This window comes from Taudactylus pleione, unplaced genomic scaffold (assembly GCF_031769625.1).
Source record: "Taudactylus pleione unplaced genomic scaffold, aTauple2 ptg000055l, whole genome shotgun sequence".
NCBI lineage: Eukaryota > Metazoa > Chordata > Amphibia > Anura > Myobatrachidae > Taudactylus > Taudactylus pleione.
Window position 1 is genome coordinate 11084584 of NW_028284457.1, and position 12936 is coordinate 11097519.

The following is a 12936-nucleotide window of genomic DNA, read 5'->3' on the forward strand; positions in this document are numbered from 1 at the left end:
GATACTCGTTTTGTTCCCTGTTATTTTCGGAAAAAGTACTGGCTGGCAAGTCCGGGGCTGGTTAGGCTTTTGGAGGGAGGGCCCTATGTAGTTTTTTTTTAAAACATTTAACCTGTTTTTTTACAGGTGCAACACACAAGCAGCTTGCACATATCTCACTGATATGTGCAGGCTACTTGTTCGGGTGAGTTTGGCAGAGAAAAAACACTGCAATCTCGGGTGAGTAATCTCATCTAAACTCGCAAATAGGGGAAGAATTCTCGATCTGCTTCATCATCGGAAAACTCACTTTCAGTTAAACTCACCCGAGTTTTGGTGAAGCAAAGTGAGTTGAGAAAAAAAAAAACTTGACCAAACTCGATTCTTAGTAAATTTACTCCTAAGTTTCTTTCTACAACCTGTAAACTGCAATACTGTTTTATGTATAAATAAAAGTACAACCTGTTCCTGCCCAAAGAAGTTTATTTCTATACAGGTAAGCACTATTAGTATAGCTAGCTCTAACTTTTTAATGACTTTGGGTATTTTATAATTTCATTAACAAATACATTCCTTATTTAGTAGATGTTTCAATTTCAATTTCACAGTAAAGAACTTTTAGTGTACACTGGTGACTTGAATCAGGGGTGTTTCATGAGGTGTGGGGGGCCGTGTGCAGTCTCCATCATGGGCCCCCTCCTCTCAGTCCAGCAGCCAGCAGCGTACTGAGCGCAGCGCGGCCAGCGCCGCACTGATAGACTCTGGGAACTAAAGTGTGTCCAAAGTCTATAGAGCATGTGCAGGTCACCGGGAAAATGGCTGCGGCGTGATGATGTGACCGATGGTGCTTCTAGTGATGCACCGATCGGTATTTCAGCATCTACTGATGCTGACAGTGGGCGTCTCACTCCATTCAGACACAGTGATCTACACCAGGGAATGGCTTTGTAGCGGCATTAGCATAAAGATGGGTTTTTTAATTTATTTTTTATAGTGGCAGAGCATAATTTATTCTGTGAAGAGTCATTTGTCAAAATCGCTTGTCAAAAGTGCATTGTGATCTGCACTTTTCTTCTATGAAAAAAGTTCTGGTAATCAGAAAAGAAGGATCTGTACTCACTTAATATTAATACAAGATTTATAGTAGGTATGACATTATACCCAAAGAAAGGTGTCGTTGATAATAAAAACTAAAGGTGCATACATACACAACGATTTTTTTAATGATTATCGATAAACGATATCGATTATCGTTCATCGTTGAAAAAATCGTTCACTTTCTAAGTTAAAATGATGAACGATTATAGTTCATGCGCGTTCACATTTGTAGTTTGTAGTTCAGTCAGACTAACCAACTCAACGATTTTCAGTAAGGGAATATGCAAAAATCATTTGTAGTTCAAAAAATTGTTCATTACATTTAGTAAATGAATGATTTTAGTAAACAATTTTCGTTAATTTTTCCCTTGAAAAAATGAATGAAAATCGTTTAATAAAATCGTTAATTTACAAAATCGTTGTGTGTGTATGCACCTTCATTGTGAAAGACACTATTTCAGTAACTCAGGATTAGCTCTGGGAATATTTTATTGTGTATGGAAATAATAGCGTTATTAGCAATATCAATATGTTTTTTTTGTAGAATTTGCATGTGTGCGCATAGTAGTAAGCAGGGGCGCCGAGAGGGGGGGGAGCGGGTACAGTTTACCCGGGCCCAGGCTTCCAGAGGGCCCCGGCGGGGGCCCGGGTCCAGCGCCCCCGCCCTCACTTCCTCCCTCTGCAGCAGCCCAGCACACAGCGTGTGCTGGGCTGCAGCGGGAGATTGCTTTGCGGCTGCTAAGTAGCAGCCACAGCAATCTCCTATGCCTGAAGGGGGGAGCGATCACACTGATCGCGCCCCCCACTGGCTTTGCGCCGGGCTGAGGGGCTCACAGCGCCCCCTCCCCGGCGTGCAGCGCCTCAAAAATCTTTTTTTTTTCCAGGGGGGCGTGGCCACGCCTTCTGAAATTAGGCCACGCCCCCTCTTTACCGGGGCCCCGCGTGGCTCTCTATGCCCCTGGTAGTAAGTGTGTGAGCAGATATAATTCAGATCCAATGTTTTGAGAACCTAGGATCCAGGTATCCATGTAAGACACAAAACGAAAGTAAAGATGGTTGTTCAATTATCACTGACCTACAGTACACTGCATATATTAATTAACAATAATGCCCTGCAGACCTAACCTTTATTTACTTTGTAATAGGTTTTCCAAATGGTATAACATATGAGTATAATATGTAAATAGAAATATCATTAGACACCCATGATCAGTGTGTTTTCCTTACTATAGCAACACTTGACACTCACCAAAAATTACACATATTTCATCTCAGATATAATTTTCATTACTTTAAGAATTATTTTTATACTGTATGTGTGACAACTTTGTATAACGCAAAAGGGAAATGGATGGGCACTGTAATCTGTATGAACATGATGATTCAACAGTTCATGGCAATGCGCGCACGCGTGTGTGTGTGTCGGAGTGGGTAACAGTGCAAACCACATAGGTAAACGCAGAGGGGTTCCGGTTGCCTGGAAACCACACTCCCCAGCCCACACCATGACCACAATAGAAATAGTAATATAATAGAATTTTACGAGTGCTGCATATTTTTCAGTATCACAAATGATAGTGATAATTAGCACCATCTGTGAATCTTTTAACATGTGTCAGCCAGTAATAAATACACCTGTGGACGAGCTACGAGATCTGGAAACCATGCACTGTTAGGGGTACCCTGCTATAGACCATGTGGTGCCCACATCTGAAATAAAACCATTCAGCCCAGGCAGGATGGCCCTACTGCTGCATTTAATGGCTTACAGTGATCGCTGGAAACATGACATAATACACTCTGTATTACGCATATTAAAGCTGATTTAGTACTAATTATGCCCTCTTCATGGACTGGCCACACTCACTCTAAAATCAAGCATTTGGAAACCCCCCTCTAGAAATCCTGTGTTTGCCACTGAACCATCTGCAGCAAATCCCATTATTACAGCCCAGAACATTTTGTTTCAATTTCTCTCTGACACCCTCTCCCCATGGGGAAGCGTTTTTTACCCAAATCAGGGCCAATTCTGAAGAACCTTCTCAGAATAGTACGAAAAGGTGAAAGGCCCTGTTATCAGTGAAGCAAGGCATTTCACTCCTTTATGAACAGAGGGCCTGATTCAGACCCGGTCGCAAGCGCTGAGCGCTCGCAACCTGATCGATGGTGGCCCACAGCGCATGCGCATGATGGAGCCGGCTCCGTAGTGCGCATGCTCGAGACCCGGCTAGCGACGGGCAATCCGTTGCTCCGGGTCTCGCACCAAAGGGGGCGAACTGTCGATGTTGAGTGACAGCTCACCCCATTTGATGGGCGGGCCGGGGGGGTGACTGCCCAAATGGAGGCGTTCCCGAGGGAACGCTTGCCGTTTGAGGGTGGCCCCACTGACATCACGTGTGATGTCAGTGGAGAGCTTCCGGCTCTGTTAGAGCCGAAAGCTCTCTGGGGCTTGCGATGAACGAGACCCTACCACAAGGGTCTCGTCGCAAGCCTGATGGTCACTATGGTCTTGACCATCGTGACCATCATCATGGCTGCTCGCTATAGCTGTGGGTGGTAACCCACAGCTATGCGAGCGGCCACGAGGCCGCTCCAAAAACAAAAAAAAACGCCCTGATTCAGAGCGAGTGCTCTTTCAGAGCGTCCGGCTCTGAATCAGGCCCTGAGCCCTTAATACACCCAGTTCTATTAAACAGTGCTGTTATCCCACATGTTGCAAATATCACAACTACCATGTACCAAGTAACCGATGGCAATCACAAACCAGCAAGCAGAGTTGTAGCTGAGATAAAAACAAAGGCCCTGATTCAGAGCCGCTCGTAAGCGGCCGCTCGTTCGTTCTGACCGATGTTCGCACATCTGCGCATGCGTACGGATTTTAATACGCATGCGCGAACCAGTCAGTGCGGCCGAAAATCGTTTGTTCGCTAAATAGCGAATGCCTGCTATTTTGAGTGACAGAGGGAGGCGTATGTGGGTGGTAACAGGGGAAGGTGCTTGAAAACAGGGGTGTGGAATTAGATCGCAGGCGTGCTTAAAGGTCAAAACGGGCGTTTTAAGGGAGTGCATAATTAATACAGCAGCGTCATTGACCACGTCACTTGTTTTTTTTTTACTCCGAACTGCTCGCAAAATAGCGGTTGAAAAAACCAGCCACAAGAATAGCGAGCAGTTCATACGCTGTTCGATGTACTCGATTAATCTAATAAATAGCGGACATGACGTAGGATGCGAGCGGCCAGGGGGCGTATTTTTCAAAATTACAACCGCAAGTTTTGCTCGCTCGTTCAGACTTAGAGGTGTGAATAGACCGCAATTAGCGAACGGTTCATTTGAATAGCCACCCCTTGTTTTAGAACGAACAACCGCAAATAGCGAGCGGCACTGAATGAGGGCCAAAGTCCCTTTAGTTTCTCTTCTTTGTAATTAATCTTCAATGCTTTAGAGCAAAATCTATGTGATCCTGCTACTGTATGTGATGTTATGTCTGATTTGTAGAGTTGTGCCTGTTTGAACTAATATTCACACAGATTACAGCAGCATGATAGTGTCAACTGCAAAAAAGCATGTGTGGGTCATGTGGGAAATACTTGGAGAATCAGAGCTTTCCTTGCACAACTTGGAATAACTATAATATTCTGCCCTTCACACAAATACAGAAACAAGATTTTGTTGTTGAAATTCCCAATTGAAAAGTGCTCGCACTATATAAGTAACTGTTGTTAATAATAATAATAATAATAATAATAATAATAATAAAAAAATGTTTTATTCATTTAAAAAAGAATTCAACACGTGAGGACTTATTATGTATATAAAGTTGTGTATTATAAAATAGTTTACATTATTTTGCATGTCTATATTCAATTTGATTTCAACATATATTACAAAGGCAACAACAGTCCAAAAAAATGTGAGGCAGTATAAACAGCAGTGTTATCACTGTTAGTTCAGGTAGTGCTCCTTCAGAGATTAGCCATGTTTAGGCTGTGATGAAAAGAATAATGAGTACATATTTAAATTCCTGCATACCTGCAGGATATGGGGAACAAGCCGAGTATTTGTATAGTACTTGACAACAGAAGAGAAATGTTTAATAAATTATGCAGTTACAGCAACTTCACAACTGCCATGGTAACAAAATAAAGAATAATTATTTCCTATTGTACGGTTGTACTACTATTAGTAACCAGTTGAAACAGCTAAACACAAAGAGTAGGTTTGCAATGCAAAGAAGGATAATATCAGAGATATATGCAGTTTTTTAATCCCATGTGATCATAAAGAGCTATTCAGTTTCCTTAATTCATTTACCTAAGTATCAAATGCTTGACACATGCAGCTTCATAAGGAATTCCTGTCTGCAGCACTTCCTGTAAAAGAAATTCTAGCTACACTCAGATCTCTCTGTACAACGTGAAGTAACTGGCTGACAGGCGAGTGAATTCAGGTTTTACTACCTGTTTTCCGTGTAATGCTAGAAATAAATGCCTCACTGTCACAATCATGATGCCTGTAGCAATCTAGTATTTCACCACCTGTTATATAAAATGCAGTGACGTATGCTAACCAATAGTGACAGAGGAATTTGTCTCCATAATCTCTGGATTTCAGTCCCTGAAATAACTAGAAAAGTAGGATCAGTTTTTGATGAGTGCAAAGAAGTCATTCATATTGGGCCCAACCCCTCTTAGGGTGCATACACACCAGGACAATATCGGCACGATTAAGGTAATTGGAACGATTAATCGTGTAAATCGCATAGTGTGTACGCACAATTGCGCGCTCCCGCTGGTCATATGCGACGTCTTATGATTGTCTGTGCAGCACAGACAATCATAAGATAACGCATACGATAAGGTGCCAATCGGACAGTGTGTATGGACAACCGGACGATCAGCCCACTGTACAGCGCATTCGATTTGACGATTCAACAAATCGTCAAATCTTATGCGAAATTGGACAGTGTGTACGCTCAATTTAGGAAGTTCTGCCTTCAAGAGAAATTGGATTGGAAATCGGAACGATTACAAATCGTTCAGGTGTGTACCCTGCCTTAGACACCACAAACAGTTGTTTTAAAAGCTTTTTTATGCTTTAAAGATGTTGACTACTGCTTGTGTAATGGAGGAGGTGAGTGTGCTGATCCTCTGAGAGTCAGTGAACTGGTCATTGCTGTGACATGGTCAAACTGGTGTTGTCAACATCACCTATGTGGCCTACGGCCAACGTTTTTCACTATTTATAAGTTTGTACACTTAGTTCATTTTTTTTTTATTGGCTCCACCTGCTTCTGGAATTTGCTTAAATTTTTTTCAGTTCAGTAAATTGCAATTGGGGAAAAGCTGGCAATGCTGTCATTGGCTGCATTTATTAGATCTGTGTCAGCATGTGGTCATGGCTTGTTAGGAGGTGTATTGTTAAATGGACATAGGAGGCCTGTGCGCTGTATGATAGATAACAAACTGATAATGCTTTGTGCAATATTGGGCATCAGAAGTAGCTGCGTACTGCATATCATATGGGAGCTGTGTAGTGGAGGATCGGCATCTGATTGGCTATGCACTGTACAATAATGAATATCATCAATGTGGGTTAGCAATATGCAAAAATAGACAACAAAGGGGGACTATGCATTTTTATTTTCCCAAATTCCAGTCCTTGGTTGAACGCAAAAAGAAAAAAAAAGTCTCAAGTGTTTGGTTAAATGAATGTATAAATCATTGAATGTAATATTACAATTCAATTTATTAAAATAAAACCTTAAAAATAGACAAATAATATAATATTTTAATCATAGAGCACTGTTAGTCTATAAAATACCTGCAGGGTAACTACAATACTGTAAGCTGCTAGTTATACAATGTATGAATCTCTCTCTAATAAACAATAATGCTGCCCAATGAATAGCAAACTGCAATATGAGGAAATGCCAATAGTATACTCTTGTCCAAGTGACTGGGAGTAGGAGCTCTTAATTAGCATAGGCAAATACCTGCAGTGTTTGTGCGGCTCCAGAAGAGCATGTCCTTCAATATTACCACAATCTTGACAATACAGTCACCACTCAGATGGTAATTGCTTTATTTTTCCTCAGTGGAAAGGGGTCAGCGTCTGGGTCTGTGACATAGCACAATTAGTAATTATATATGAAATATCACTAAAAAATTGAGTGTTTTGTATCTATGTATTGTTAATTGACCAATAATATTTTGGAAAATTGTTATAATTATTGGTCAGCCTGAATTCATCAGACATGACAGTTGGTAGTATTACAATTATTTTCTCTAGCAAAATGCTGGGCCTATTTCTGATGCAGGTTTGGATTCTTTTTTTGTTATGTAGTACAGTATAATGTGACTGAGCCATAACAATTTCATAACTGAAAAAAGTATTTTGTGTCCTAGTTGGTGGTGTATAGATCTGACTTATCAGGATAGTGCTGCCATTTTAAAAGACAAGGGCTTGTGTTAATATTGTTTTATTGTGTATCTTGTGTATAAATACAGTGTAGAGTGAAACAGCTGCTTTAGAACACAAAATGACAAATTCTAGAATGTATACACTTTTTCCACTTTGCTTAAATGTGTAGTTAAATAATCCAGTTTTAAATGATAACTGTGGAAGTCCACTGTCCCCAGGACCAGGATTAAGGCTACCTTTATTCTATAAGGCTGTCAAACTTGTTGGGTATGGATGGTACCATAAAAATATCTGTGTTCATTTCACACATCTTTGTGCCCATCATAAACAGCCCTACTCCCAGCATACTAGCCTTGCTGTAACAAAAGTTATGTCCATTATGCACATCCTATGCACAACACAAAATCATCTTTGCCATCCTCTTTATACCATGCTCACAATATACTGAATACCTCTCAACATGTAAGCTCAGAGACTCTGGACAGGTGGCATTCTGTCCTCATCCATTAACTGCCGCATGCACCAGTGCTGCTATGCAAAAAAGTGGTGAATAGGAAATACCTCCCAACCTTCCATCTTACAGGACAATGCACTTCAATTGGAATAGAGCAGTTAAATATGGATTGTCCAATCAAAATAAGACCCTTTGGAAACTATTTACTAAGCTTTGTTAGGAGATAAAGTGAACAGTGATAAGGTACCAGCCAATCAGCTCCTAACTGCCATGTCACAGGCTGTGTTTGAAAAATGGCAGTTAGGAGCTGATTGGCTGGTACCTTATCACCGTTCACTTTATCTCCTAACAAAGCTTAGTAAATAGACCCCTTAGGGATGTATGTATACTGCTCTTTGCCAGTCATAACAGCCTTGTGTTTACCAGCAAGGTAACACTCTGTGCTCAGTATGCTTCACACACACACACGCTTCACTTTATGTAGTGAAGACATATTCTATGCTTGCTTTCCACAGTGCCCATCCACACTGCTTTTTGCCGAATCAGAAGAAACTAAAGATGGTGTGGTCATACAGACTTCACTCACGTTCAGTGCCACAAGCCATTATTGTAGGCTGTATGCAGGTTACAGGCTGCCAAATGAATAACATTGATGGATATAAACCAAAGACATTTCCTTCTACTGACAAGTGCCCAGATAACGACATTGATACAGCAAACTGGAAGAGTACAGCACAACTCTTTGGGCCTGATTCAGACCCACTCGCGAGCGGCTGTCCGCTCGCAAGTGGGTCGATGGTGTGCACTGAGCATGCGCACGATGGAGGGAGCTCCGTCGTGCGCATGGGCGAGACGTGACGAGCGAAGGACTTTCCTTCGCTCGTTGTGTCTGATCAAAGGGGGCGTGCTGTCGATGTTGATTGACAGCACGCCCCCTTTGGTGGGCGTGCCTCCCAGACGGGGGCGTTCCCAAGGGAACGCCTACCGTCAGAAGCCGGCCCACTGACATCACTAGTGATGTCAGTGAGAGTGATTTTGGCTCTGATAGAGCCAAAATCACTCCGGGCCTTGCGGTTGAGAAAAATATATATGGTGTCTGTCCTGTTGTTAGTCCACCTCTGTGCGAAAGGGATATTGCATCATGATTTCCGAGGGCAGTCTGACTGGGAAGCAGGGCAGTGGGAGAGTGTGTATTTGTCTGTTCCTCAACCAGCAGAGCCCCACATATCAGTGCCTATTAAAGATGTTGCAGCAATGAGTTCTCAGAAGGCTTTGCTGAAAGTGGCAAATATACAGAGTTTTCATGCCAGTGTACCACATGATAACAATACACCAACTCAACATGCTGCACCTATAGTGGGGATGGTGTACATTCTACTTTGTAACTGTGAAGACATGTCACCCTTTTAAAGAGCCATGCTTAACTTTCAGAGGTATTTTTATGCTGAAAATCTTGAGAGACAGTTTTGTGCACACATCACCACACAGATCAATAAAACAGACAGATCCCAACCCCCTTCCAATTGTCATCAGATACTGAGCCAGAGGTGAGAAGAGTCAGCCTGCATATGAAATAGACAGTAGCTTAAAGAAACTGAGATGTCCTGCAGATAAGTCTTCCACTGAGTCTCACAGAGAAAGATGGTACAGTAATTGGCATAGGCATATAGGATATGCCTCTATAGGGACCCTGCTAATCACAGGACAGACTGTTGAGCTGATAACAGATAGGACAGGGTCACTTAACATAAAGCAGCCCTGGTATAACCCCCAGCTTGACTAGGAAACCTTTTTAATTAGGACATACAAAGGGGCAGGGCTGTAAGAAGTAGAATTTAAAGGTTAATGCTTCCCAAAGAGATTTGCACAGATCACATAATCCGACTCATGCCTCAGTTGCTTCAGGATCGCTGTAAGCAGAAGAATTCAATTGTCCACCTGGGTAGAAAGTTATTGCCTCAAGAGGTAGATTATTGTGATATGTTAAAATCAGTAGGGGGGGGGGGTGCAATGGTTTGAGCAAGGACAAGGTACAGTGCTATTGGTGTGGACCAGAGTAGAAATGGATGACAGAGCCCAAACCCATTACTTGGCTGACCAGGGAGAGCGAACTTTATTCAGGAGGAGTACCGACAAGCCTAATTTCCCTGTAAAGCAGAACAAAAGCAGTGACCATACATGTTGATGTCCACTATATACATGTGCTTTGTGTCATCCTGTTTCAGTGTTTATGCAGAGATGCCACATGTGACAGACTTATTGCACCACTCCCTAAAGATTTCAGAAATCCCTTTGACAAGAGGGAGCAATTGGGGATCACTCAATAACATTATATAATTATATCATAAAACCACAGATCAAAACTGCTTTTAATAATTCCAGTTTGAACATATCTGTAATCAGTAAAGTTAGACACATAAATAATGTAATCAATGCATACCAGTAGATTGTAAGCTTGCGAGCAGGGCCTTCCTACCTATATATCTGTTTGTTATTACCCAGTTTTGTTCTGTTAATGTTCCAATTGTAAAGCGCAACGGAATATGCTGTGCTATATAAGAAACTGTTAATAAATAAATAATACCAGCCACATACTGTACATAGAAGTCTGATTAATAAATATAGGTGAGTGGTCTATGTCACTTTATTTTTCTACCTAAGCACAAGTGAGTCAGAAATCTCCTAGCCTCTGACTAAGCCACCACTGCTTATGACATGCAGTTGGCTATACTTACATAAACAAAAGAAGCGGTAAAACACATACATAATAAAACAGCTTTTAAAAAACAATAACTCAATTATGTATTAACAGAACTCATAACCAAAATTTTGATAAATTATTGAGGGAAAATGACAAAAAGTCATCAGTATCTATACAATGAACTAATTCAGCACCTACAGTATAGCTTACAAGTGATGGCAGTGAGGATCACATGTCAGTGTATAGCCCATTTGCTGAAGAGCCCTTATTGTGAAATGACATGGGCACAGAATAAACATGTTTTTCTTTATAAAAATAACAATAATTCTATCAAGAATGCCATGACAAAAATAGCTAATGTATAAATAGTTACAATTTTGGTCCTGATACAAAACTAGAATACCTCTAGAAAGCAGCTGCGCTCATGTGTAAATGTATAAGTATATAGCTACATGATGTCTGTATCCCTAATGAAACACACTATACACAAGCACCTAAAACAATGGAGTTTAGCAATATTAATTTTGTTGTAAATAAACTCATATACAGTACCATGGATTTGGAGAGCACAAGGATTAATGAATAACTATAGGAGTGATCAATGGTTTTTGCTATGCACGTGTTGTATAAAACTACTACTAGTACTTATATGGAAACTCTTTAATAACATCCTATTTTTTATTAGTAATGTGCTTTTGTGCTGTCTACCTCTGCACGACATAAGTGTATATATTGGGGAGGGTGAATAACACACATTAAGTTCAGGTATCAGAGCTCCCAGGGACTGCCAGCTACAGTGTGTGAGTTACTTTTCTGTCAGATCCCACAGTGACACTTCGGCCTCATAAACAAGCAGAACAAAGCAATTTGTTAAGTCTAATTCATTGATTAGCAAAGCGTGCTGCAGCCCATCAGATGGGGAAACGAGCAGTATTTTATGGAACATAAAAACCTTTCATGTTCAATTCCTCTTTAAAAGGACTGCGGTTTTTCTACGGGATCCCTGCATCCTCCTCCAGCTCACATGCTGCAGTATAGACACCAGCACACTCAGCTGGGATCTGTCAGCACATGCATGTGTGTGACAGCACAGGGGGATCGGGTTATTAGCACTGCAGTCCATGGACGTGGACCAACATCAGCAGCCACAATCCACCTGCACACCTGCCTGAGGATTACCCAGCCCATCGCCAGTGACCCCACGTCACCCCGAGCACCAGGCACTTGCCACCAGTTTTCAGAATATACACCAGGCCTGGAGCTTGCAAGACACCTGGAAGGGTGCTGAGGGTCATTTGCCTACATAGCACAAACTCCCATCTGTTCCAACAAGTCATATAAGTACAGCATAGAGGAGGCAGGGTAGGGAAATATCTGCATTAGCAATGACAAGCTACCTTACTGTATGCCAGATCCTGCACTGCTCTGCTATCTTCTCCTTTAAATCCCCTCTTGCTTCCTCCAGCTGATGTGATGCAAAGCGCTTGTATTCCTAATGCCGCACAGCTCCTTGGCCACTCTAGTTGATCATAGTAAACATCCTCCTGCCAGGGGTTTCCATGCCAAGTGCTGCCAGCCTGGTGAAGCAGAGTAGTTGTGAAGTGGACGGATTGGTGGCCTCTCTCTGGCAGCTGATTCATGTGAAGGGGAAGAGGAGAGCGGGGAGGAGCTGGAGGCTGGGCTCAGGCACAAGTATGTGGTGTGTATAGTGTATACAGTATGTGGAAGCAGTACTAATGCTGCTGCTGCCACCTCATAAGCCGAGCAGCAGCTCAGGATCAACCTCTTACTGCCTCTGCCTCCCCACCTCTCCTCCCTTAGCATTACGTTACACTCCTGTCCTGCCTTCTTCCCTCTCACAGCTTTATTGAGCTGACACTGTGTGAGGAATGCTGCTAGAATGAGGAAATATACTGTAGTAACATATGTCTGCTCATACAAGGCAGTTAGTAATCAGGATACATGTATCTCATGCAGCTGTTATTAGAAACACAGTGCTGTCTCCTTATACATGTACTGTATATACCTAGATGACGTATTTACAAATAGTCTTTCTGATACTTATACAGTGTTTGCCTCAGCTGTTTGGAAAATCACCGTTGTCGTCATTTATTTTTATTTTTTTTTCCAGGGACACTGCAGCTTGGAAGAGTTCTATGGAAGAGTTTGGTATATTATGTCGACAGTCACTATGTAGACATTCATAATGCCCACAGCATAATGTTAACACGCTTTACATGTTGAAAAGACAACATGTTGATATGCTCAGCATGCCAACATG

The 12936-nt window shown here is 41.8% G+C and overlaps 1 protein-coding gene across 3 annotated transcripts in view; it reads right to left on the minus strand.

Annotated features, from left to right (window-relative positions):
- The window catches only part of CCSER1 (coiled-coil serine rich protein 1), a 913125-nt gene extending 900773 nt beyond the window's left edge, over positions 1 to 12352 (minus strand). For 2 of the 3 annotated variants that reach the window (XM_088464471.1, XM_088464470.1), the window contains exon 1: positions 12053 to 12352. In XM_088464471.1, the coding sequence (XP_088320597.1) occupies positions 12053 to 12295 (243 nt within the window). In that variant the 5' untranslated portion in view covers positions 12296 to 12352. The remainder of the gene's footprint in view (positions 1 to 12052) is intronic. The other variant, XM_088464472.1, reaches the window with a different exon arrangement.
- Positions 12353 to 12936: the final 584 nt, after the last annotated feature.